General features: G+C 50.8%; 5 protein-coding genes across 5 annotated transcripts; 4 read left to right on the top strand and 1 right to left on the bottom strand.

Moving 5' to 3' along the window:
• Positions 1-293: 293 nt before the first annotated feature.
• On the top strand, positions 294-3,498 carry ENH_00068140 (endonuclease V, putative; the record flags this gene model as incomplete). The annotated part of the gene is made up of 10 exons (XM_013582393.1): positions 294-639; positions 782-1,156; positions 1,376-1,431; positions 1,568-1,676; positions 1,935-2,027; positions 2,249-2,298; positions 2,427-2,564; positions 2,674-2,713; positions 2,884-3,013; positions 3,318-3,498. 10 exons carry the CDS (start codon positions 294-296, stop codon positions 3,496-3,498), a joined length of 1,518 nt encoding a protein of 505 aa, XP_013437847.1.
• Positions 3,499-4,109: 611 nt separating this feature from the next.
• On the bottom strand, positions 4,110-5,073 carry ENH_00068130 (40S ribosomal protein S19, putative; the record flags this gene model as incomplete). Its single annotated transcript, XM_013582392.1, has 4 exons — positions 4,110-4,188; positions 4,325-4,398; positions 4,626-4,784; positions 4,915-5,073. 4 exons carry the CDS (start codon positions 5,071-5,073, stop codon positions 4,110-4,112), a joined length of 471 nt encoding a protein of 156 aa, XP_013437846.1.
• Positions 5,074-6,529: 1,456 nt separating this feature from the next.
• Positions 6,530-10,325, top strand: ENH_00068120 (zinc finger (C3HC4 RING finger) protein, putative; the record flags this gene model as incomplete). The annotated part of the gene is made up of 8 exons (XM_013582391.1): positions 6,530-7,326; positions 7,619-7,790; positions 8,087-8,291; positions 8,520-9,002; positions 9,232-9,288; positions 9,463-9,623; positions 9,769-9,862; positions 10,213-10,325. 8 exons carry the CDS (start codon positions 6,530-6,532, stop codon positions 10,323-10,325), a joined length of 2,082 nt encoding a protein of 693 aa, XP_013437845.1.
• A 6,603-nt stretch (positions 10,326-16,928) lies between these two features.
• ENH_00068110 (hypothetical protein) lies at positions 16,929-17,366 on the top strand (the record flags this gene model as incomplete). Its single annotated transcript, XM_013582390.1, has 1 exon — positions 16,929-17,366. The coding sequence occupies one exon, from the start codon at positions 16,929-16,931 to the stop codon at positions 17,364-17,366; it is 438 nt and encodes a 145-aa protein (XP_013437844.1).
• Positions 17,367-23,654: 6,288 nt separating this feature from the next.
• Positions 23,655-25,773, top strand: ENH_00068100 (60S ribosomal protein L7, putative; the record flags this gene model as incomplete). The annotated part of the gene is made up of 6 exons (XM_013582389.1): positions 23,655-23,660; positions 24,203-24,331; positions 24,439-24,550; positions 25,004-25,246; positions 25,388-25,618; positions 25,718-25,773. 6 exons carry the CDS (start codon positions 23,655-23,657, stop codon positions 25,771-25,773), a joined length of 777 nt encoding a protein of 258 aa, XP_013437843.1.
• Positions 25,774-26,384: the final 611 nt, after the last annotated feature.

The following is a 26,384-nucleotide window of genomic DNA, read 5'->3' as shown; positions in this document are numbered from 1 at the left end:
GCTACAGCGGTCCAAGGCCCCCAGGCAAGCACGACAAACGAAAACTGAAAACTATTCATTGTTGCTTGAGACAAGCTGAAAACAGTTGACACATTTTGCATCTTTCGGCAGGGCAGTCTGCAGGAGTAATCTGCCCGCTCTCCAGTTGGGGAGTATTACGAGAAAACAGAAATACAGAGGCTAATGACCCCACTTACACATTGTATTACAGGTGCCCAGCTTCTGTTTTCCTCTCAAATTAGGGAATGAATGACTCAGTTAAGCGGTGGCATATAGGCATCCCTCCAGCTTGAATGATCCTCAAGTGCGTGGCCTTGACCTTGACCGTGACCTCCCGTTTCTTAGGCATCGCGCCGTCGGTAGCCTATACAACATCTTCACTCCAACATATATCTCTTTTTAGCGCTGCTCTATCTGCATTCTCTAGCGGCTTCCGGCGACAGCGAAGCGCCACTGCCGCTAGCCTCCGTGAGTTGCACAACTCCCCCATCTCACCTCTGGAACGTAACAACAACGATTTCCGCCGCTATAGAGAAATGAAACGTGGGAAGGCCAAGGAAGTAAAGGCAGAGCCCAAAGTGGACGCCACCAAAGACGGAACTTTTCCAGAGGATCCTCGGGCAAAGAGAAAGCATGGAGGTGCGGCCTAGGACGCTTTTTTATGGCCACTTTAGCGGCAGCTGCGTTTCCTTTATTTTACCGGAGAAGTCTAAGTGCCAATGACTTGATGATGAGAAAGTGCGAGGATGTGTGCCCTTGTGAAGCTGTGTCCAATGCGCAGAAGCCAAAGTGAAGCCAGGTGATGAGCAGCTGGATCAGGACCAGCTGCTACAAACTGAACCCCAGAGCGGTAACGTTGCTGGAGCAATAGACAGGACGGGAGAAATGGAAGAGAAAAGTGAGACGAATGAATCCGTGCCCACTAAGGACATTCATGTTGCAAAGAAACGACGGGGGGCTCCCAAGGCTCGGGCTAAAGCCTCTGCTGGGAAAAGAAGTGCAACAGCTGAAGGCGCAGCGAATGGAGTTCTAGAGCCAGATGAAGAGTACACTACACTGGCGAATTCGGCGGCCAAAAGCCGAAAATTCGTAGGGGCCCATATTTCTGCAGCAGGAGGGGTGCACAACGCGCCTCTTAGCTGTTTTAACGTAAAGGGTAAGCGTTCTGTTTCCTGCTCAGTTTGAACCAATCACTGCAATTTGCCCAGTAACGTTCTTTTGCCTAGTCACTTCCTCAAACGCGTACAGCTAATTGTGTGGGTGGACTCCTAACGTACGTAGATTTGAACACAACAGGACAGCCAGAGAAGCGCTTGCCGCCTAGGGTCTTGGACTGCACTTCTGCGGTTGTCCCTCTTGTGATGCTTGAAATCAGGCCAGGCCTTTGCACTTTTCCTGAAATGCCAGCGGAAATGGGTCTCCCCACCATTGGTAAGGCACTCAAAAACTAGGAGCTCAAGTCTTCGACGCGGGTCCGGTTCCTTTGCTTCCTTCTAATCCGTCGTCCTTGGCATATGCCAGCGAGTAAGGCTTTACCTGTGTGAAGCGCTGCGAGCAACGCATTCAGGCGGATACGGCTATCGCTGGCTTTAAACTGCGGTGTGATAGTCTAAAAATGGACAAGGATGTACAGGTCCTACCTCATGGTAGTTACCTGATCAATGTAGCCAATCCAGGTGCGGTACAGGAGGTTCAACTGATACGCCTGTTGCTGCTGCATGTAGTCGAGGATGCACAAGGCGGAAGCGTAATGTTGAAGTCCTCATTGGTATATCGGCCGGCAGCAAGCGAGACGGCTTATTGATCATATGCGTTGCAGTTTTAGCGCCAGCGTGCCTCCTCTAAGGCTGTTGAAGGGTTCCAGGAACAGGCAAATTACCGCTTAGTGGAAGCATGCGCACTTCCGCTCTGCTCGTATGATTTTCGGTGCACAGACAAGGCCAAGCAAGAAAATGCTTACAATGCTCTTCTGGACGATCTACAGCGTTGCGAGGCTCTGGGCATCAAGCTCTACAACATCCATCCAGGTCTGCTGCTTTCCCAGAACGTGTTCTTGCTACATATTTGGGGATAACTGGCAGCATTCATCATATCAAAACCTGGCTAAGAGGATTCCTTTTCTTTGTGGCCTCCTCCTTTTTCTTGCCTGCCCAGCCCTTCGCTTATTTAGTGTTCCTGAGCCAAGACAGCATTGACCTGCACTAAATAAGCGGTTCTGCAGTGGCCCAATGTGCCAATGTGACCACAGGTTCAACTGTCGGTGAATGCAGCAAGGAAGAAGGAATACGCAACATTGCCGTAAGTACCTGGGTCGTGTTGTTCGCCAAAATCGCGTTTTATTCATAGATAAGAAAACTGCTTTTCTACAAAAGAGACGAGCGGCTTTTCCATCTTCTTAGTTGTGGCTTTATCCGCCGATCCTTCAGGCCGCAGTTAACAGGGCCCACAAGGACACAAAATTTGTTGTTGTTGTGCTGGAGAACATGGCGGGGCAGAAGAACGTTGTCGGTAGCAAATTCGAAGACCTGAGGGACATCATCGAACTGGTGGAAAACAAAGATCGTGTACGTTACAATGTGAACTTAACCCGCTTGGTTGTGATTCGATCCACGTTAGTTTATCACAATACTGGTACACAAATGCGGTACTTGGATGATATTTTTTCTACTTAGGTGGGAGTCTGCCTTGACACTTGCCATCTTTTCGCAGCAGGTGCGGCGACTCACATGAAGATAAATTGGCTACACTGAGGGTCCTTCCTCATGCGCGCCTGTGCAGTACTACCTTGTATTTCAGCCCAGCCAAAACACAAGCAGTCTTCAATGAGTGGCTAGAGTTGGAGAGCTTGTCTGCTAAACAGAAAATGTGGTTGAGGTGGTGCAGGATATGACATCCGCACGCCGGAGAAATTCGAAAATGTGATGAAGGAGTTCGACTCCATTGTTGGCTACAAGTTCCTCAGAGGGATGCACTTGAACGATTCGAAGTCTGAGCTCAGCTCAGGACTGGATAGGTAGCGCATGCACGCGCCACAACAGACCCACAGTCCATATATTCACGGCAAGATTAATTCCCTGACTTGTTCGCACATGTTCCTGGCTAGCGCTGCATTTGCTTGCTGGCTTAAGCAGGACTGCTTAGCTTCACTTCGACGTATTGTGAGAATATTCTGGACGAAAGGCGTAATGCAACCGCCCTTGTTTGCAAGACAAGCCATATAAAGGCGTTTGGATTTTGTCAGCCACCGTAACCCTCGAATTGGGAATGTAGCTACCGCTAAATAATGTGCTTTGTACGTACTTCTTGTTCCATCGCAGGCATGAGCTGCTTGGCAAAGGTCACCTAGGGCTGGCACCGTTTAAGTATATCATGCAACACCAGACACGATTCAAGGACATGCCGCTGATACTAGAAACTCCAGACCCAACGGAGGGCACAATATGGAAGAAGGAGATCAAGCAGATGTACAGCTTCTTGAATGAGGAGGAGGAAAAATGAGCGGCAAATCGCCGCTGACGAGGCGCTCGTGCCTTTCTGTGTACACTCTACGCTGTGAAGTCCCGTGTGTGACTTCCGTGTAATGTGCACATGCTCGTGCGAACACCGTCCTCACGGTCAAAGCATGCATCAACGTGCATGCTGAAGTGCCGCGTATAAACCCTAAACAAAGTCTGCTGAATACTTGACTGCCTGCTGGGGAGTTCTGACAGATCTATACACCCCACCGACGCGACACGCCTATACAGCTAGTTCTTCCGTGGTTATACACTACGCAGGGCCCCTGTTTACCTCTTAAAAGATTTCCTCCCCTGAGTTGCTGCTTAGCTTGACAGTGAAATGGCTAAAACATACTCTGTCAAGCGTAGTACTAAAACTCCATGGCCTACGAGCAATGTATTCATTACTTTGAACACGAGCGCCAGAAATGCAAAAGACTGTCGGCCCATTTTGAACGCATCCGGTTGTGTTGTATGTTTGACGCCGCGCAGCGGCGCCAACTGTGATGCAGCTCACCGGGCCTCAGCACCTGACTCTGTCTATAGAGTGGCCTAGCTGCCGGCCCTAGGAGGCAGCACAGCTGCAGCGACCGCCGCTGCAACGGGCACAGCTTACGCTGATGAGGGAGCCACACACTGACGGGCAATAACGTCCAATTCCTTCTGCCCCATCTTTGTCAAGCGCCTGCCGCTGCAGCACGACACAACAGGAATGCGACAACGCAGCATAAAGGCGCAGCATAAAGGCGCACCGCCTGCGTGGGCCCGCTGCCCATGCATGGCACACAGACCCAACACGGCAGTCTTGATACATGTAAAAGGCTCACTTGTCAGGCCGTGACTCGACAAGGCCCATGGTCTCAAACTGCTGAAGAATGTAACGGATGATCTTCCCGCTGGCCTGCACAGCAGATAAGCAGGAAAGCATCGAGCCAAGTCATACGCGAAAGTACTTAAAAAGCCATCCTGGTTAGGAACAACGGCAACACAAGTCCCCCTATCCTGTACTGGTTCCGTTCGGCGTGACGGCCCGCACATTAACAGTTGAGTAGCGCAGCTGAAACGATGTATCAAGTGTTCTAAAGCAGAAGATGGCACAGCAGAGACCCACGTCAGAAGCAAGCTCACCTTGCTGGTGTGGCCAGGGCTGCACTTCTTGCCAGTTTTGCAAGAAAACACTTTTCTAAAAGCCCCCACGCCGCAGCTTGGGCGGAGGTACAGATGACGCAGGATAGCGGCAGCGCGCTTGAATATCCAATCAGGGTCGTGGGGAGCCAAGCTTTTTCCCTGGGCCCAAAACATAACAGAAACATCATATTTCCGACAACCCGGTGCTCTAAGCATCATTATTGAAACATCCTCGACAGTAGAAAAAGTGCAATCAGCGGTTGGCAACAGTGCGTGCCAAGAAGCTTACATATCCTGTCTTCACCAAATCCGCCCACATGGGGACCTGGAATTTGCCCCTCTTCTTCAGGTGGTTTGCATAGGCCTCAATAAACTTCTGGGCTGTCACATCCTTCACAGTGTACACATGGGTGGGCCCGAGCCCAAATCCTTCGAGAAATGCATCCATCTGAGACAGAGAGGACAAAAATAGAATAATAAAACTTACGCCGGCTTGCAGTTGACGTCCTGTGCAACATTCTGGAAGGCCAAAGCCCCATACGCCGTTTTGAAAACAATGGCACCTTCCACAGAAGTAATATGCTCCCGAATGAAGACAGCACGTACGGTAGAGACTGCGACTGGACAAGAATAGCGGGGTGAATTATGCGCTAGTCACCCACTGGCCGCGGTGCCTGCTACACTATCACGACTGGATGAAGCGCAGAACGCTCCGATGCAATACCCCCCGCAAGACCATTTTTGCCAGATAGAAAGCAAGAGGACGAACAAAATGAGGCGAAAAGAGCCATACAGCATCGTCCTAGGAGGAAGAACACTCCCAAGCACTCCGCGCCAGGGAAACGAGACCAAGGACCAAACCGGCAGCACCATCGAGACTTTCCCCCCCCCGAAAGATGCACAAACAGATGCATTGAACATAAATGGCATTTCCCCTGAGCTAAAAATTAAAAAAAAAAGCCCTGGTTAAGGCCCCACGACCCACGACAGCTGCTCAGCTTTGGAGTACTTGGTGCTGTTCTGCCATGAGGGAAAAGGTTTTGCTCACTTTGCGAGGATCCTTCGGGGCTCCAACGAAATTTAAATTCGCAAAATGAAAAGGAGATGCTGCTTCGAAGGGCTGGCTCCTGGTACCTCCGACGAAGTTGTGCTGGGCTGCTACCATATTTGCCGCCACCCCCCACAGGAGTCCACCTGCAGCCCCAGTGCAACAGCGTTCGACTTTGCGTAAAAAGACGCATTCAAGAGACCTGCTTGTCGTACGACGTTGCCCGATTCTTTTTACTACGAAAAATAGCCGAAATTTACCAATTAATTAATTACTCAGTAAGTATCTTTTCTGTTCCCCTCGAACTCTTTCTTTAAGGATCTTTCTCTCACTTCGACAGCCCCACGGAGTCATCGTTGTGTCAAAACAGCTGGTCACGTTTGCTACTCTCCTAGACTTTCTCTCAATTGCCAGGTTTGAAACTTTACGTACGTGTATTTGACACACTCTTTACTTTCTACATCCTCTGAAAGACTCCAGTCCTCGCTCAGACAGAGGAGCAAGAGTGAAGCAGTCACCGCTCACTGGCGTGGTTTCCTGACATATGACGAGCACTGCGCCTGCGTAGCTTCCGAAGCGTCTCTGAATCATATTTTCTGACGGAATTGTAATAATAGAAGGACATTGACTGGCGCTCAAATGGAGCAAATATGAATCGCGTTGGACGGGCTTGAGTGTCGAGCTGCACACAAGGAGGCTCCAAACTAGGCAGTGTGCTTCTTGGGAAGAGCCTGCCTTCTCCATCACATGACACATTTTTGACGCATCGGCTTCATGAGTTTCCTGTTTCCGGGCTGGCAAAAGCCTTGCTCCATCGAGTCCACAGCAATCGACCGCTGGGAACTGAATTCATAGAATGCCGCGTTTGCCATCCGACGACGCCAGGAACATTCACTCGAGCTTCGCCAGCGGAATGCGCAACTTTCTGTCTCGAGGAGCATCGAATAGAGCCGCCCAGCGCGCGCGTCGAGGTGCTGACACAGGCGCCCATAATCAGCAAACGCCAAATAACGCTATGAACTCTCCTACATCTGCACCAGAAGATGAGGGAATACGCAACTCTCATGAGGACGCTGACCAGAGCAGCATTGCCACTGGGGTTGCGACCGCTTTGTTCCAGCGCCACCAGAGCCAAGATTCTATCTTCGTTCCTTCGAAGTACCGTTTCCCTGCTCCCACAGCTGTCTCAGTCCCAGCTGTGTGGTCCTGGCAAATGGGGCAAGCTGACTGGGTGCCTTTTGACGTTCAAGTTATGGAGTTACTTGAGTCGCTTTGGGCTCACATGCAAAGCCAACAGCAGCAGCAACAGCAGGACGAGCCGCCTCACGAATTAGTGGAATCACTTGAGGAAGCACAAGAACTTTTGCAGACGCAGGAACAGCAAGACCAACCGCAGGAGGGACAGTCACAGCATGGAACGGTGCGTGAGATTGGAGAGAGTGACGATATGACCTCACCGACAGCGGCAACCTCTCAAGCACGTCTGGAGCAGAGCCACAAGGTGTACGCACATATCTCGCCGTGGCAGTACTGCCTAGACTTGGGCAAAATGACTCAGCAAAACCTGGCAACCCGCAGAGTGAGACCTATTCGAAGAAATGTTGAGTCTGTGGGCTTGTGGTTTGCCAAGGGCTCTGACGGCCACGCAGAGAGGTGCGCCATGTGTTTGTTACCCAGCGAAAGCGATGGAGGGGAGTACTAGGAACAAAAAAATAGACATACTCTTTTAGTGTATCAATTTTTACCTGTAATTCGCAAGTGAACCTAACAGCGACAGGACAACAGGCGTTGTTGGGCTTGCGGAGTGTGGCGGCAGACACGTTGAAGTACGCATCTCATGTGCCAGGCGTTTCGAAGTGCGTAGGCTAGCAGAGACCCTCTTAAAATGTACAGCTCACTACTGTTAATTTGCAGTTGTCTTTCAGGCGTTGTTGAACACTCTCAGGTTTCCTCCGGAGGTGGAAGTACACCTAGAAGCACTATGGAAGGAGTCATTGCAAGGCGTGAGGAACCCTAGCGCGTTCGTGCTGACCTGGGAGAATCAGCGTACAGGGCATGTTCATTATACTGACATCATCACAATGCGGGAGAGCTTCAATACCGGCAGTCAGAGAGAGGCAAGATTTTGCTGCTGCGTCTCTTCCCAGCTTGCTTCTGAGCTCGTGATGTAATCCTTCGTTGTGGTTGGAGAATATCAAATAGGGTTCACAGTTACCATAGAATCCGCCGTCAATCTTCCAGTTGTTTGATACAGGGCAGCAGCATGCAACCACGGGAGGCTGGTTAATCATGCCCCACTCTAAGCACTTGTTAGGATTTGAGCGCCCACCAGGTGGAGTGCTCGAGTGGCGCATTAGCAGATGAAGGCTGGCATTTGTGTTGCTTCGTAATTCGTGAATGCTTGTGTACACAGATCATGCGCACGGAGCTCGTTGCAGAAGCACCATTGAATGACTCGGCAGAAGCAGTAAAACCTGGGGACTCAAAGGAGCATTCCTTTTCGCTGCCTTCCCTTGAAGTTGGCACTGAAGAATCGGGAGAAGCCATCTGCAAGGGCCATAGGAAGTGGTTAGAGTCTGATGACTTTGATGCTTCCCTAGTTGTAGTAGAAGGGCACGGTCAGTCCATGAATTCTCTAGAATAATACTGCGCACGTTGATAGCTTCTTATTCTAACATCGGTTGCCCACACAGGTAGCCTATGCATATTCAGCACCGCCTGCGCAGAATTCCAGTTCGCATTCAACATGCTGAAACGACTTCGTCGTGCTTCCTCTCGTGCGGCAAGATAAGATGAACCAAACATCCCAGTCGTTTTTGCCTCTTCAACCTGCATGTTTTGTGCAGAGGTTCCTGACGACACGTGCGTCATCTGCCTTGACAATTTGGCGCACGAAGAAACCGCCCCTTCGACGGATGCGCAGCAATCTAAGAAAAAGAAGCAGCGACGCCGATCAAACATGGACAAAGACGAAAAATGCTGCAGTAGCGGAGGTAGCAGCAGCAGGGATACCAAGGATATCAGCGGCACAAGCAGTAGAAACAGAAGACGAAGCAACAGCAAAATTGCTTGCTCTACTATCGCGGCTTCGCCGAACGAGAGCGAAGCCGACCCGTCTAGTAACGCCGACTGCGATATGAACAGTCCACAGGATACAGGGTCAAAGTTTCCTGACAGTAATAAAGAAGAGGTTGTACGTCTGATAAATTGCTCCCACCACTTTCACACCGAGTGCATCCGCATGTACGTACAGAGCTGCACGAAAGGAGGGTTCTACTGTCCGACGTGCAACGTTCTGCAGCTGCCTGGCAACGGCCCTTGCCCACCAGGTGAGCATTGCAGCTCTGTAGTTGATTGTAGTATTACAGCTGCTATTGCAGGACACTAGCTAATACTGCTTCTGTAGTTATTTTTGCTGTTGCTTCCTGGAGAACTATAGCTTCTATTGCTGCTGCAGTTACTTTTGCTGTTGCTTCGCGTTTATGCAATTGTACTATTGTTCTTTGTATGTGGCTCTCCGTGCCACGACACGCTGCTCTTTGCTGGTACGGATTCCAGGGAAGATGAAATGGAGGATATGCAATCGACCTTTACTTGCAGGACACCCAGACGAAGGTGAGGCGGCTGCGGCTGCAACTAAAAACATGTATATGAGGGCAACGTAGTTGCCAGTGCTGCCGCAGCTGTGCTACTGCAGTTTCAGTCGGTGACGTTGGCCTCGCGTTTAACGCTGGCGCAGCTGGTGCAGCTGATGCAGCTGATAAGGAACTAACGTGGTGCTTGACGGCTCAGGGACAATTATTATTGACTATATTGTCAGCGGGGGTATACAGACGGAAAGACATGCTCGACCCAGCATCCCCTTCACTGGAGCGAGGAGACAGGCATATTTGCCGGATTGCTTGATGGGACGGAGACTACTGAGGCTCCTTATTCAGGCTTTTGTCAAGGTTTGAAAATGATGGCTCCGCCTCAATTCTTTCTCTGTTTACTGATATTGCATGTAGCGGAAGCAGCGTAGGATGCTGTGACCTTCCAAAATACAGAGACCTACCGTTATTTGTTACATCCGATAAAATGCTGCTGCTGCTATAGGGTCACATTTTCACTGTTGGCGACAGTGTGACGTCGGGGCAGTCAAACGTGGTTGTTTGGAACGGCATCCACCACAAAACGAGCGTCTCTGGCGGTGAGAATTGTCATAGCACCTGTTTTGCTTAGTTCCTGCGCTTGCTGAGCTGGCTTGTCGGGGAGTTGATGCGTGCATCACGCGTCAACTGGCTCTTCATTTCCCGGTCTGTGTAGGCCTGCACATGAATACATACATCGGCCTCGGGGATACAGCTCTGTATAAAAACTGAGGGACTGTTGTAGTAACAATAACAACGGATGGGGTCATTGCATTGTTCCTTGACAGCAGACAGTTCGGGTAACCGTTACAGTGTGCACTGGGCCTAGACCCGGCTGTTTGTTGAAAGCTTGCGAGCCACCTGGGGTTGCTGAGTGCTGTGAGGCCACAATTGTTTCGGAACCATTCAGGTGTGTTGCACTACGGCTACCCTGATGACACATTCCTTTCTCGGCTGGCGGAGGAACTTAAAGCGCGTGGATTTCCTTTAGAGGCGGATGTACCAGCAGCGGTTAGCGCTTGAGTATTTTTTTGATCCCATCATGTGTGTGGCGTAGTGTGGTCGCCCAGTTTCTCTAGTTTGATTTAACGCGGCATGTTGGTCCCTACTGTGGGTTTTCGCTACAGGACTGCACAAGAACATAGGGGACCCACCTAGAAAATGTAACACTTCGCCGCTCGCGATGTCCCAGCCCGTTCAGGAATTTATCTTCATTTCATTCGTGTTTTTTGAGCTCTCTCGCCATGGAACCCGCCACGAGTTCGTAGGGTTCGGCTTATGCCATGCGAAGTTTTGAACTTCAGTGTGGCACCCCCCACTGTTTCACCAACGTTTACTGTGACATGATTGTGCGGAAGAATCGATTTGAGCTAGGTGTGAGCTTGCAAAGGGAGAGTCGGTGTCAGATGTCTGTGTGCCAAGGGAGCTTTGTGCTAGTTAAGCAGAAGTGGGGGCAAGCATCCCGACGCAGTCTCTTTTCTGTGGAGAATCAGATCGGGGTGACAAGGACCCGTTAGAGACTCATCGGGTCGTCTGCTCAAGCCGCTCCCCCGGGGCATGAATGCTCGGCATGCATGCATGCACTGCAGCGTATAATCGCTTTTTTTTACACTGGCGGCGGCGTGAGCTCTGTCTTTTACCCTAGGAGGAAGACACCCGCCGCGCCCCAGACCTAATGCACGGTATGCCTGACTGCATATATTGCAGTTATTTTGCTCTTCACCTTGTAGTCACGCAGCAAAATGTCGGAGCTCCGCTCGACTACAGTCGGCGCTAAGTAGTGTTTTACTGTAGTCGTGACCCAAGCGAGGCAATCGAATGCAGGCCATTTACATGCCGGCGAGACGACGTTCTGCCACAACGGTCGAACCAAACATAGCGACTGCAACTCCTCATGTGCGACTGTGGGGAGCTCAATTCACTGTCTTAATTGGGCACGTACGGCCACAGCGAGCAACGCTCATTCCATACGGGCAGCTACCTTCCAGCGTCGCACCGGGCTTCTGAATGTCGAAGAGTCGCAATCAACGCTCTTGGACACCCAATTCACCTCTGCTACTTCTCTGTGCTGCGCAGCGTTGCAGAAATACAGGGACCAGACGGATCAACGACGCGTGACATTTTGCTAACTTAAGATGCAACCACAGTTCCCAACACTGAACGCCCACGGTTCGTGCGTAGCGCCTGCGCCCCTTGAACCGCCCACATCGTGGTCCCGTTACGCCTAAACGTCACCTGGGGTTTCCTCCCGCGGTACGGATTGGCAGGAGACCGCCCTGGCCTCTCGTGGACATCGCCGTCCACATAATACATGAGCAGTGTCACAGAGTCACTACGGTGTCACAGAGTCTCGATAGTCCTCTCCAGTTACTGCCGACCTGCGGCCACACGTTTCAACACGCTGGTGCAAAGCAGTGTCGCGGGACTCCGACGGTAAAAGCGAGACGAACCGCAACACAAGACGAAAACCGTCGAGTGCATTGGTGGCGAATGAGCCGCAAGCTAATCCTTTAATGACCCGCTGTTGCTCTCCGCACCCTATAGAACCCTAGGTCGATGAACGCGGGCCCAAGGCATTGCAAAGTGCGGCGCACAGAGACAAATGCAGTACACCCATTTCAAAACAGCTAATACGACACGCGCCTGAGTGGCAGCTGCAGCTTCCTGCCCGTTCACCACAGACAAGACAAATGGTAAGAGAAACGGAGAGCATGCCAAAACCTGAATGCAGTAAGGAAAAGCACCAGAAAAGAGGTGAATGCCTCTTTTAGCATGCTACTGCTGTGGAAATGACAGTTGCTCGCACACGCAGTAGTAGGCATACACTGAAGCAGCCAACCCCCCTTGGTGTCCAAAAGATGCTACGCGGCCTATATGGCCTCTGAAAGCGTTAAGATAAAAAATCAAAGGATCTGTGTCCAACAATGGTGCAGAATAAAGAAAACACTGGTAATCTCACTACTCCGCTGCTCCCCACACGCGGAGACCGCTGTGGGGCGTTCGCAAAGAGGAGAAACACTTTTGGGGCTGCAGCTGCTGCCTTCTTCATAAAAACCTTTCACCCAAAAAGTTTTCCCTCTTTTCAGTCAAAAATACACATTTTTCTTTCCTTCGAACCTATATCGTTCGCTGTGCTGGTATACAGGTCGAGTAGCTCAGGTGCGATGAATGCACCGTGGCCATTGTTTACTGGCTCTATATCGTGAATACAGTTCAAGGGCTAGCGTACATCCGTCCAATTGCACTTTTCTAGGACACAAATCCACGGATTTGCTTAAACACGAACTGCATGCTAACAGGCTTGCCAGGTGTCGCTCCGAGGAGAGGGACGCTCTAATCGTACGGATGCTGTATAACTTTTTAACGAGACACCGGCGGGTGAACTAAGTTGTCATAACTTGCTTATGGTGCTATGAAAAAGAATTTAGCGCCGCAAAGTGCTCACCACATAGTTAAGATGCCGTGGGTCTGGCTGAGAGCACTGACGCCCGGGGACTTCTTGGGTGTACTTTCAAAAATAAGATGACCCTGCACCGTACGATCAGGTGCGAGGTGGGTTTCCCTCATCCGTGGAGGAGCTGGTTAGCAGCATGGCAAATTTGGACGTCGTGTTGTAGACCATCGTGCGCAATACAGTTCCACCATCAATTGTCAGGCGAACTGCGTGTAAAACCTACTAGATAGCTCATGGAAAGGCGCCGTCAACTATAAGTTCTGCCGCCAAAATAGTGTCAGTACGGATGCGCTATAGCGTAATCCGTATGTGAGAGGCTTCGCAACGAGCTTAAACGGCGTTGGATGCATTCTAAGTCCTAAGTAGGTGGGAAGGGCGGAATTGACGTACGCAGCAGGAGTTGAAACCACTTCTGAAGCCTGGGCCTGTCTTTGCTTCGGAATTACAAGCGTTGGTTCGCCGATATATTCCAACGAGCGAAAGCAGATGTGCCAAGAGCGCATCAACTGCTAATGCGGGACATATGCAGGCTGCGGAAAGGAGCAGACCTTTGTGTCCTCTTGGTATGTGTTCGTTAAACACGGGAACGTGAAGAGAGTTATAAAAAGGCTCCCGAAACGCATTCGCTTTAGAAGTCTATATCCGGCAATGACTCATGGGCGGTGCTCGTGGCTTTCTGGTTTCACAAGTCTTCACTAGCCATTGGCAGAGCTTCCCAGAAAGCATTTTTGCATCATGTTCTTTCGCGGCAAGACTGCGACTCGAAGGCCCACCTTTCGGTTGAAGCATAATTCAAATTGCACATATAGCAGTACGTCAAACAGGCTGCATATATGCTGGGGAGCTGAGGTGTGGTATCTTGGCTCAAAATCCCTGTTTTCCTGAACGCTGACAACAGGCGAGCTGGAAATGATCAAGTCAGTATACTCACGATTCCAAGGGGCGAAATTACTCGTAGACGGGACTGCCCCGCTCATAGCGTCGTTCCAGAGAGGGAGAGCGCTGTCGGTGAGAAGAAGGACAGCCTGATATAGCTGAGGTGCTCCGCGTCTGCTGTTCCTTCTCTCTGCGTCGGCACAGGCACACTAGGGAATAGGCTGACGATGGGAGGCTGGCAAATCTTCAAACAGGGACGCATGCGAGAACAGAGACAATGCCAACGACAGGGAATGAAGAAGCCGCCCAGGTGCAACGAGGAACGACTGTGAGCGGTAAAGCGAAAGGGGCAGCAGGCGCTTACCGAAAAGTACGCTGAAAACCTTCAGCTGCTTGCAGCTCTTCTGGAGTTGGCGGAATGTACACTCCCTGAATAGGAACACGATAAAGCACAACAGAAAAGTTGGCATTTTGCAGCTTACCTGTCCGTTGCTCGCGCGTAAGATAAACGCTAGCAAGTGCATCGCATGCTTTGTGCATATACACAGAATTGCAGAACTACAAATTGCACCTGAATGATGCTTCTTCGCGAACTACACTACCTTTGAAGTCCTTCCAAATAAAGCTAGCGGTGTCTAGCTACAACAGCCCGACAAGTCACGTTGTGAGCGCCCTTGCTTCTCACGTACCCCGGCCCTTGACTTCCACTGCCCTAACCGCGTGTCCCACATAGGCGCCTGGGGCCTTCGTCTTTGGGGCGACAAGCTCCGAATCGCGAACCTTTGGATACAGGCAGAAGAAACACACCCCGAGCAGCTCATTACTGTATTTAATGGAGACATCCAAGTGTCACGTTTGAAATTCTGCAACAACCATGAAGCCTCCATTGTGCTATTGCTCCTTTACAAGCCATCGAATGTTATATATGTGATAAAACGTCCAGAGCACAACCTGCTTGTTCTGGGGAATTAAAACTATTGTAGGTCCCTCTTCTGTTTTGCCACAGCCATAGAAAGAGCTGATTGACATATCAACAGCAAGTCACAGCATTGGCAGCGCAGCGTCTCAGCTTCAGCTAAACGTGATGGCCTGCCCTTCTCTACAGAAGGGTTTGCCTAACGAAGTGACCAGTAGGGGTCCCCTACCTATCATGAGTCCAGCTACGGGGGCTCCTGCTGCGCCGCCGATGCCTCCGTGTGCTGTAAGGACGCCAGCAAAATAAACATACACACGAACGCGAACAGTACCTAAAGGCCCTCGTGCGACTGGTCCCAAAACTTGCAGTTTACAACGGCAGCGCCCTCCCGTGCTGCCTCTGCCCAACCTTAGTCTTAACTCTCAAGCCCTTGCATGCATAAGGGTACTACGAAGTCACACTTGACAGTGTATGCGCTTGGGTCGTGAGCAGCAAAGAGAGGGTTGGCGCGATCGGGTGGTGGGGATTGCCTGGATCGTCTGAGACAAGGAGAAACAAGCGTTGCAGAGTTAGGGGCATAACGAGCACTGCACGAAGTAGAGTCAATGAACGGCAGAAATTGAAGCAATGCGGCACGGAAAGGGCCGCAGGTGAAGGCGCGATTTATGTGTACGCAATCTACCCAGACTGGCCGACGTGGGGTGGGCCCACAAATACACAGGCACGAAGAGGCAACTCAAAGCTCCCGTAAAGCACTGCTCAGGAGATGCAAACGGGGATAGAGAAAGGCCATAAAATCCACTTCACATAAACAGACCAAGAGGAAAGCTATTTCGGAAGCAAAAGTATTCACAGTTCATCTGCGAGAACAAAAGAGAGAATGCTTTTACGGTTAGTTTAATGGGTCAGGAGACCGGATGGGGGACGAAAACCAACAAATAACCCCGTGTGTGCGTTCCAGACAAAGAATGCATGCTGAGCAGCAGCAGCAGCAGCAACAGCAGCAGAAGCCAGAGCAGCAGCAGCGACTTAGAGACCGCACACTGTGGGGAAGGCGGCAGCTGGTGCGCCTTGCCTCCCAGCTGCTGCCTCAGACCTCGAGTGCCGTAGCAGCGCTCATGCTTCATCCGGCAAACACCCATGCAGCAGCAACGGCAGTAACAGCAGCATAGATGCAAGACCAAAAAGGAAGTGCAAAAGTCTGAGAGACAAGGATGTTGATGAGCAAGAAGATATTAATTGATTTTCTAGCACAGAATATCTGCCATTCTGGCCCTGGATGGAATCCGCCCAGTTAGAGAAACATTATGGCGCCTATGGCGCCCGATATAAAGTGTACAGGAGGTCCAGGGCAAGCCCTTCTTCCAATTTTTATTTGCAATTATGACAAAACGACAAAGGCAGAAGTGGGTGAGGCACTGGGCAAAGATTGGGGCGTGACCCACGACTCGTTGGAACCTGCACACACAAGGAGCGACATCAAGAAGCAACTGAGCCTCTAACAACGGCAAGAACGAACAAAATAGAGTCACCAGCAACAGCGGAGCTCCAGAAAAGAAGAAAAGCCTCACAAGATGACGAACTCCTTCTGCTATCCCTACGGCTGCGGTGCGACCGCCATGAGCCGCTTCGTCCCGTGCCGCTGCTGAGTTTCTTCGTGCTTCTTCTGATACTGATGCTTCTGCTACTGCTACTGCTGCGTGCTGCCCTGTTGTCTTTGCTGCGGCTCCGACTCCTGCTCCGGCTTATGCTGCCGCGACCTCTGCGCTGGTAAGCGTGGAAGGACGGACTCCGCTTGCGCCGCCTACATTTTGTTCTGTTGTTGCTGCTGTACCAGCTGGAGCTACGGCTACTGTCGCTGTTACATTCCCAGCCATACATGCGTCTCTTCGGGGCGCGTCTGCGCGACTGTGCCGTCTTAATGCTTCTTTCATCCCGGCTGTTGGTGCTGGCACAGCTCCTGCTGCGTCTTTCTGTTCTGTGGCGGACGTGCGTGGCTCCAGAAGCTACGGATCTGGAAGAGGCACCTCTCTGAGAACGAGAAGGTATGATGACGATTTCATCTGAGGCACTACTGAGGGGAGAACCACGGGAGTCCATACTTGCATGATGTTCTCCTGTGGCACTGCCGCTGTTTTTGTCGAAGCTGAAGCTGCACTCATCTGGCCGGTTACAGCTGCACTCTTTACTGCTCAGTTGGAGGCCGCAACTGCTATTTTGTGTTTTTATGGGGCTTCCTTGCCTCCTGCCTGCGCCTGTGTTTGTTGGACTGGTTGTACTGCTCTCGGCCGGAGGAAGGCGCGGCGAGCCGCGGCTAGTGGGGGAAGCGTAAGTCGCCATAAATGCATCGCCCAAAGCTCTAGTCTGTAATGCCGCATATATGTGTCTGTACAGAAAGGTAGAGACTACGGGAAGCCACAACTGCTGCTTGCTGTCCAGCGAGGAACCCAGTACAAGAATACCTATGAATGCAAACAGTGCGGTGAAGGCAGCTTCGTCTTGTAATAACTGTCCCCTCACCCCCAAACAACAATGGGAAATTCTTGAGTCATACTATATTTGCCCCGATGGCCCGAGAGGGACAGGTGAGGGCCTCGGGGCGGCGGTTGCGCTAGCAGGCGCTCCACACATTCCAGACACGAGCTCGATGCCACTTCTTTCTATGAAATATCCAGAGTTATGCTGTAAAGACATCAGGATTTCATCCACACTGTCCGGGGAGCAATCAACGTTGTCCAGAAGACCCGTCAGTGGAGTGGGGCCCCGTTGCTCATCGAATACTCCACCCCGGAGAATAATTTGTCCGAGGACGGCTTAGTGCGGAAACAAAAGCAGCATCGTTCTTTTGTCTCAAAAGTACAGAAGCACATGGCCGCTCTTCGCTCTGGAAATGTAGAGGGGAACCCTGCTAGGCAGTTGACTAGCGAGAGGCGCATCATGCAAATCGCCAAGAAGGGCCTAGAGGGCGGAGAAATACAATCTTTGGCTGTGTAACACTTTTGTCCAATGTTGTGTCTCTGTGGAGCTTGACGTTCGCGAATCCTCTTCCCTTCAGTAAAAGCACATGGAACTCGCGAGGGCCCCCAGCCCTGCCGTCTACGCATTGAAGGCTACGGATAATGGAGGCACCGGAGCCCGCAGGTCGCTCACAGCAAGAGCAAGTGGTGTCGACCTAAAGCTTCACAGCTTGTAACAGAACAGCGTAACTACCGCAGAAGGAATTGCAGCAGCTGCTGGACCGGCAACAACTGGGCAGCAACAAAAACTGCAATTGCATTGGGCAATGTCGCCTGCAGAGGCAAGTAGCATTAAAAGTTTTGCCTTCCTCAGTGTTTCGGAGCACAGTGTGAGGCTGTTGCTGTGCCTGTACTTCCTTGCAGCAGCCGCAGCAGCCGCAGCAGCCTCACGATGGCCTATCCTCTCATCGTTTGCCACCCACGGCAAACTGTGTCAGAAAAAGCAGCAATGCAAAGGCAGCACTCAGCGCGTCTGTCTTTTAAAGTGGCTTCAATCAAAGGACTGCAGTAAACGCCGCTTTCTCGACTTTTATGCCATTGGCAGTTTTGTCACTTGCTGCTGCCTGTTGGGCCTTCTAAAGCAGCAAGAAGTACGCCTGTTGCTGCCGCTTTTACTGTTGATGCTGCACTTATTGCGTCGATTTGGGGAGCAGCTACTGCTGGTAGCATCCGACGGAACCTCTCGTATGCATCTCTTCGCCTACGTCTTTGGCTGCACGTAAGGTTTGGTAGTGCTACTGCTTAAAGCACTATACTTGCTGTTGTCTGTATGAGACATTCCGTTTGTTGATGCTATTTGAATGCGCTGGTTGCAGCGTCGGAGTGGCAGTTGGGCTCCTCCTGAGTATCGCAGACCCCTAGAATAGCAGGTGTCGCTTTTGGCATTGCATCCGTGCAGGTATTATGTTGCGACTCCTATAGCTTTTATGTTAGCGGCGCAACGCCGCCATCAACTTCGACTACTGCAAGACGGGGCATCTGTAGGGCTTTGGGTTACCTCTAGTCTGCTGCAGGCGAGTCTGCAGCTGGCCCTCTTCGTAGCTGCCGTGCAACCAGAGACCTTGTGGGATCTATGAAGGTTCTTTCGAGCTACCAATGGCTCACGCAGAATATTTGAAGCTTATTTTGTTGTTGCTTTCGATGTAGCTTGCGTTCCAGCTGCTGAAGCCTGGCGTACTATGCTTCAGATGGCATCGCATATCTCTCTTGCTACTCTACGGCGACAAGGAGCTCGGGAAGTCAGCCTACGGAACTGCGGAGGCAATGCAGACCAGGAAACTGATGCTGCGGATGGTGTCTCGGTGAGCGTGAAAAGACGCAAGAGCCAAACAAACAGCAGTAGGAACCCTCGCAGAAACACTTTGAAAGGCAGGAGCAGCACCACCAGCTCCGACTGGAGAGGTCCCTACACGATCCCACGAGGACCCCTCTTTGCGTATATCAGCTGCCCCCACTATCTTTCGGAGGTTTTAATCTACTTTTCTCTCCTTCTTTCTGCTCCAGATGGCCCAACGTGAGTCGCTTGAGCTTTGCGACTGCAAGCCTACCGCCCACAGCACTGCAGCTTCAACAAATATACCTTTCGTGCACTAGTGTACCTATTTTCGCTGTTCCTGCCTTAATGGCCTGTAAGCTCCATGACAGTTACGGTCTTTCTATTTACGTAGTTGCAGCTTGTCAAATTCAAGTGCAGGCATGCGGGCTGCTCACCCTTGAAAAATATAGAAAAACGCTCATCTCTTTGTGTTCGCTTGCCGCAGAAAATGTTGTTTTCTATACGTGTTGATTTGCATGATTGTCAACGGTATGGAACACGAGCACAGATTGAGGCAGAGCTGGAGACGAAATAGTCGAAGGCAGAGAAACGTAGAAGCACAACAAAAGCGAGCGGCAAACAGATCGCTAGCTGCTTATGCCTTTCGTCAAATCATGCACACGCGCATAAACCCACATGCATACTCAAATGAACGCATTCGCGCCTAGGTGTTACGGTTGCATACACGCATGCGTGCATGCAAGCGAGCGCTGAAATAGAGCAGTACCACATATACAGGACGAAAGGTGACGCAAGTACTAGAGCATCAATAGAAAGCTCAAGTTTCAAAAGGTGCCTTTCCAGGAACGAGGAGAAGGAGACAAAATTGCTGTTCATATGTGTGCAGCTCAACAAACTCACCGCTGGTACCTGAAAGCATTTGGCTCATCTTACCCCAAGTGAGGCAATCCTTAATTGATCCCGATCTTGCTACTACTGCGATTTGCGGGTTTGCGGCATCCTTGAACAGTAGTTAGCAGTGCGTTAACATGCCACTTCCCTGTTTTTTTTCTTGGGGTCCCAGAGCTTTTTTTGCTTGTACCGGTCATTCGAGGCCACCCGCTATGGCGAATTTTGTTTTGTGTCCGTTAGCCTTTTGCCCCTGCCGCCGCTTTCCACCGCGATATTTTCTGCTACACCCGATCCGTCTTGCCAGGCTTTTCCAAGAATCACCTGAGTCAATGCTCGTGTAAAGGACCGCGAGTGTGTGTGTGCGATTTGTAGGGAGCGCCGCATTCTATTTCCTTTTTTTTTCTAGATTCAATGATTCTCTTCGCCATACCGACTTACTTCCCAGTTCGGGAACTACCTGCCATTCGGGATCTCAGTGCACTGAAGCGTTCACTGCATGTGCTCTTTTTTTGTGAATCCGACGCTCAGTCATCAGCAAAAGGCTGGCGTTTCTCTCCCTTTCAACGAGGACATTCCTAGCTAGCAGCAGCAAACAGCAAAAGCATGTTTGGCGGCATCGCCTGAAACCAGTCTTGCGTTTGGCGAGGAAAAGTGCAATGCACTTAACGACGAAGAAACCTAGGCCCAATTGGTAGCCATTGTAAAACTCACTGTAAGATATATGTACCGTGAGCATACGGGACACGTGAACGCGACTCTTTGGGATCTTCCAGAGCCGCTGGTAGCATACTGAGAACCTGCATGCTAGTTTCTTTTTTTCAGTGCATCATTAGAATCCGAAGCCATTTCTACTAGCGTGCCTGTGCTACCTTCGGCCCCAAGATTTTCTTTCGGTTGCACCTTCCATCGGTGACGTCGTGACGTTCAGCCAGTGTTCGGCCGAAGCACCGAGCCTGCATACACGAAGGCAACTTTCTGTATTCCTTGAACAGTACAGCTAATCCACAGTCGCATTATGCGAATGCCTAATGTGCAACGGTCTAAGGACCGTACCGTGGCATGGGATCTGCATGGGATCTGTACGAGAGCAGAGCCGCGAGCCGTGGAGGAGCGGCACTAGTACGCTTCTAGTTTAAGGGGAGGGGAACTTTGGCAGAAAGAACGGGCCAGCTAAAAAGAACGAATCAGAAGACTTAGGGAAGTGTGCAAGAGGCGTGGTAGGATGCGTTCACACACTATCGGCTGCCCGGCGACCAGCAGACGTTACGCGGACTTGAGCAGTAGCAGAGAGCTGCCACTGCCTGCTCGGGCTAAAAATGAATCTAGCCCTTTAGGCAAGCAAGCCTATGAGTTGCAGAATGCAAGTGCACTGGGCATCACAGCTGGGAAAAGGCCGATGCGCGCACTTGCGAAAGGGCCTAACACTGTTGAACCTTCTTCGTGAAGAAAGCAGCTACACATACTGCATAACAAGGAAATGCCCATCAGTCGTGGATGCAGAGAAGCCCACTTAGACAACAGCAAAATTTTGAAGCCAGGAACTGGCAAGAATCTAGAAGCAAGTATGGGCACTGAACTACAGGGCGAGGTTGAACTGCGGGGAAACGGCCCAAAATCCTAGATAATGTTCTGCGCTGGTGGAGCTGTGCTATGTGATGTACCTGCCAGAACTCTGAGGCTTGCTCTATGGAGTCTGTACGACAACGCTTATCTGATGTGAAGGCGTTGACCAAATCTGCAGATCCTTTTTCGATGCCGTGGGCACGACGAAACTTCATTAGCCCTCTGTGTTCAGTGCGGCCACGGCACAGGGAACAGGAACTCCCTGAAGATCGTGTGCACTTTAGTTTGCGAAGAGAGCTTACACAGCCGTGAAACTTCATAAGCCCTGTGTATTTAGAGTGGCGACGACCCAAGAACTGGCAATTTCCTGAGAAACGCGTGTGCACCGTAGCTCTGAGGAGAGAGCCTAGCCATTGATTGCATAGTAACAATACCAAGGGTGTGGTGCAGCCGTGAATATTTTCGGTTGCCTTCCTTTGTAGTTCTTATTCCCTTACTTGTGGACCTTCACCGGATTACACGACATAAGGCAGGCTGGTATCTTCAATCTGATCAGCGGAGAGACTCCTTGGATGGTAATCTCCCGTAGAGAGCACTAACTAAACAGTACAAGGAGTTTTCTGCCCGGATGCAGCGCGGAATCACATCCAAAACAGCCGTAGAACCTGCTGGGAGCAAGAATCGAGCATTATGACTATGGAGGCTGCGATATTCGTAAGTTTGCTCAAAATGTGATGTAACTCGCGGCCGAGTGCATGGTAGAAGCCGCAGATTGGGAAACCTTTCGGAAAACATCTGCCTTGTGGATCCTGGCTGTGACGCGCTAGAAGGGCTGCACATCATGCTGGCTGCACATGACTCCTGTCAAATTTCTGAAGTGCGATGGGACACACAACTAAGGACCAACTACTCGAAAGGCGGCATGGAGTCAACGTGGCCCCACTCCCTACTCCAGTGTACTCCAATAAGTGCCTCGGCAGAGTGGAGGCTCAGAACTTCCCGGCTGAGTTTCTCGAAGCACAGTGTAAACATCGGGCCATCTTATCCACTCGAAATAACCGCCACACTATAGCAAGAGTTTCCACGTATCCTCAGAGACCCAAATGGAGTACGTTGACATACCCACTGCTCTCTGTGCACCTCGCCCACGGTTGAGAAACACAACGAAGGATCTGGCGAGCCGCGCATGGTAGTTGACTATCACGCATTTAACACCCCTGTGGTCAAACCTATCTTGCTCGTGTCTCCTACTGAAGCTATCCTGGAAACGTTGAGTAATGGTAAGCATTTGTTCCAGCCGAACTGAGAAGCTAGCATTCCCAAGGAGAACCAGCCAAAAACTGCTTTCCGCTCCCTCATCAGGCCACTTCAGCATGCTATAACGCCTCCCACCCCAGATGCCCGTTGAGTCACCATTAATACATAGCTTTCATCCGTAGTAGTAGTTAGTAGTAGTTTCGGATCATGTTGTCACTACATAGTTGGACGACACACTAACACGCATTTCCGGCGTGGCCAGGCACTTGTCTCACGGCATCAAGCCCTGTGCATGCTCGAACATCATTTTCAGCCCGGTTCCAGTCGTGCATGATTGTGTGCTTCTCCCCATCATGGGTACTCGTAATTTAGACCATGGCGACACCTACTCGGACGAGATAGTCTGGAGATGAATCTCGAAAGTTTCCGCTCTGGACACTGCCATAGTGTCTACTCCTTCCTCATGACCCTCAACTATCGACTCAACATTAAAATGCTAGAAGGCAGGTTTTCATTTCCCGGCACTTTGCAGAGGTGCAGAAACGGGACCAGCAAACACGCAGTGTAAATGCTGGCCGTCACAAGCGTTGTTGATCAGGCATAGCTCGAGCTATATTGCTGGGGGCCCCGCAGTAGAGCGTTAAATTGAGCGACCCAGCAGTACAAAGGATAAAATATAAGTAAAGTTGCGGAATTACGAATGAATTCACTCATTGATGACGGGTCTCATGTGCTACGCGTTGGTCTGCGTCTGCCGCCCAGTAGGTGGAAACCTACAACTTCAGGAGAGGGCTCTGGGTGTGATATTGGCTCGAACATTATAAGTGGTTTCTGCTCAACTCTTTAATTTAAGAAGCGTGCTCCCTGTGATTTAATACTCAGCTTGTTTTATAATTTCCGCAGTTGCATTAAATCTGCTCGTACCTTCAGCCCGCATGCACAGTTAAGAACTGCCGCAGCGGCAGCAGCCACAGGCTGCAAGAGGCCACACGTGCTTCTGTGCTCCCATCGGCTGCTCCGTTTCCAGCCCTGCGAGTTTTTGGGCTCCCTTTGTATGGATTATTGAGAGTTTTGAACGTTGGAAGAGAGCCTTGCAGCGAAAATGGCAGTAAGCATCTCCACGCCGACACCACGTGCGCTTGAGGATGCCTGTGGGGTGTGCCTCATGGCGCGTGGGCGTCAGGCCTTTTTGGGTTGCAGCTAAAATTATCATGAGAAAACTAGCTAAACGCTTTGTAATCGCTCATTTTGGCTCTCCACTGCATTCCCCTGGAGCAGATGGTGCATGCGACGGAAAGGGCAGCATGTGGGGGGTGGGGGTCTTGGTTCCCGTGTTTTAACATTCTTCGGAAGCTGTCGTATCCTTTTCATAACCTCTTGAAACTGTTTTCTACACATCATGACCTCTTGAAACTGTTTTCTACACTCTTGTGCTTCCCGCGGGGCTTGTGCAGCTCCACTGTGCTGTTCCGTGCTAAAGTGTCAAGTGCTTTGCTTCATTACTGCTTACAATTATTTTTAAGTGTGCGTTGTGGGGTATGGGTGCTGTGCGGTTTTCACTGACAATCATTGAGGTGTTCCTGCACTCTGTGGTCCACATTCTTCAGTGATTCCCGATGTGTGCATTTTTTGGTGCGGCTGTTGACTTAGGATCGCTTCTCGGCACGCCTGCTGAAGCCCTTCGAGGGCGTCCCTCTTACAGAGGGTGCAGAGAAAAAGCTGAAGCGCAATGCGGCTCTCGCGGAGGCTAGGAAGAAGTCGCTGAAGGCGGTTCGCGAGGTTAGTCTGCAGCACGGTATTGAATTGATCGCTTGTAGTGTCCGTGTGTCGAGGAAATTAGTTTGATTAACTAGTTTTGGTGGCGGATGCTTGGATTTTGTTTTCAGAAGAGGGCTGCCAATCGACATGCGCTCAAGCTTCGCACGTACAAATACATGAAGGAGTACAGGCAACAACGCGAGGAGCTTATCAAGAACAAGCGGGAGGCCCGTGCTCAGGGTAAGGACACCCGCGCAATTTGATTATATATGCTGTGAAAATCTGCAGTATTGATTCCTTGCTCTGTGACCCAAGGATGAGATACCGGAAACCGACAAGGCTTCATGGCCAACTGCGGAATATCTCATGTTTCAATCGCTTACTGATGGAGCCACACTCATGACTTGAGTATTCTAATGCATATCGTGCTGGCTACATCATTGCCTGATTGGTTGTCAAAAATCAGTGAGAGCTAAGCGGCGAATGATGACCAAGATCTGCTGATGGGGCCTTCGGGTTGCCTGAGGAATAGATTATTCCTAATGTTTCAATCGCTTACTGAACAAATCACGCCGCCATGTTTTACGTGACAGTTTGATACATTGGGGTGTGGTATGTTGCATTTCCTGTCGTTGCCGTTCGAGACCCACCATGCGGCGCTGTGTGCTTCGCGGTGATGTGCTGTTATATCAGGTGGGTTCTACAGGGTGGCCGAGCCGAAGGTCGTTTTTTGCATCCGTATTAAAGGTATCAATAAGCTCGCGCCTAAACCTAGAATGATCCTCCAGCTCTTCCGCCTTCGTCAGCTGCACAATGGTGTCTTCATTCGCGTCAACAAAGCAACGATGCAAATGCTCCAGGCAGTCCAGCCCTTCGTCACGTATGGCTACCCCAGTCTGTCGACGATCCGCAAGCTAATCTACAAGCGTGGCTACGGTGAGAAATATGCGCCCGATGCGTCGGCAGTATGCGGGTTCGTTTGCGTCCTGCGTGGAAGTCACTCGTTATTTTATCAAAACCAATTTTGCTGTGCATAGTTTTGTGGTGCTCTCATTTGCCTCGGCGCTTTTGCTTCAGCCAAGGTTGGTGAGCCCGGCTCGAAGCAGCGCATCCGCTTGCAAAACAACGACATAATTGACAAGCACCTGGGCAAGTATGGGATCCACGGCATTGAGGATCTCGTGCATGAAATTTACACTTGCGGCCCCGCATTCAAGCAGGCCAACGCGTTTCTGTGGACATTTAAACTTTCTTCTCCTAGGAAAGGTTTCAAGTGCAAGCGCCACGGTTTCTGCGAACCCCGACCAGGTCAGTGCAGTTGCTCATGGATAGAGGATAGAGGCAGCATAGCGCATCCCAGGTATCAATAGCGTTTGTTTCATCTGTTTCCCTACCTGCTTTTTTCAGGTGACTGGGGTAACCGCCATGAGCTGATAAACGAACTCGTCAGGCGGATGTGCTGAAATGATGTCATGAGGGATTTCGTTGCAGTTGATGCCTTTCTAGGAGTCTCGCTAGATGTAGGGTGACTTGGGTTTGAAAGAAATACCGATAACAGATGCTACTGCGGGGCTTTCATCAGAGCATTGACGCTTGCAGTGTTTTTGCTGGTGTGTCCCACACGCAAAAACTGCGGCAGAACCCTCGAACTGACTCTTCACTTAAGCCGTGCTCTCTGCGACTTACGCGGAGCCTAGTTCTTACGAAGTATCTGAGTCGTTTTATTGCAGTTGCTGACCAAATGCGCAACTGTCTGACGCCAAACAGCCGACGGTTCCTGGTGTTCACCCCAGCCGACAGGCCACAAGCAGATTAGTCGCAGAAGCGATAATTAGTTGCACAACGCGAGCTAAACAGTGGTGACAAGTCAGCATCAGCTAGCAATCTATTTGCGGCTACAGTTACACCGTGCCTGGTTACGCGTAGGGCACTAGGCCTATATATCGGGACTGGTGATGAAGTCTTTGCCAGGGGCTACGTCCTGCAACGTATGCCGCTGTCCGGCGGGTACGAGCCAATACTAAATTGAAGAACTTATGAAGGAGTTGGAATCAAATGAACCGCGGCTGCCATC

Source organism: Eimeria necatrix, genomic scaffold (genome assembly GCF_000499385.1).
Source record: "Eimeria necatrix Houghton genomic scaffold, Enh_scaff63, whole genome shotgun sequence".
Taxonomy (NCBI): domain Eukaryota; phylum Apicomplexa; class Conoidasida; order Eucoccidiorida; family Eimeriidae; genus Eimeria; species Eimeria necatrix.
This window is presented reverse-complemented; position numbering and strand designations above follow the sequence as displayed.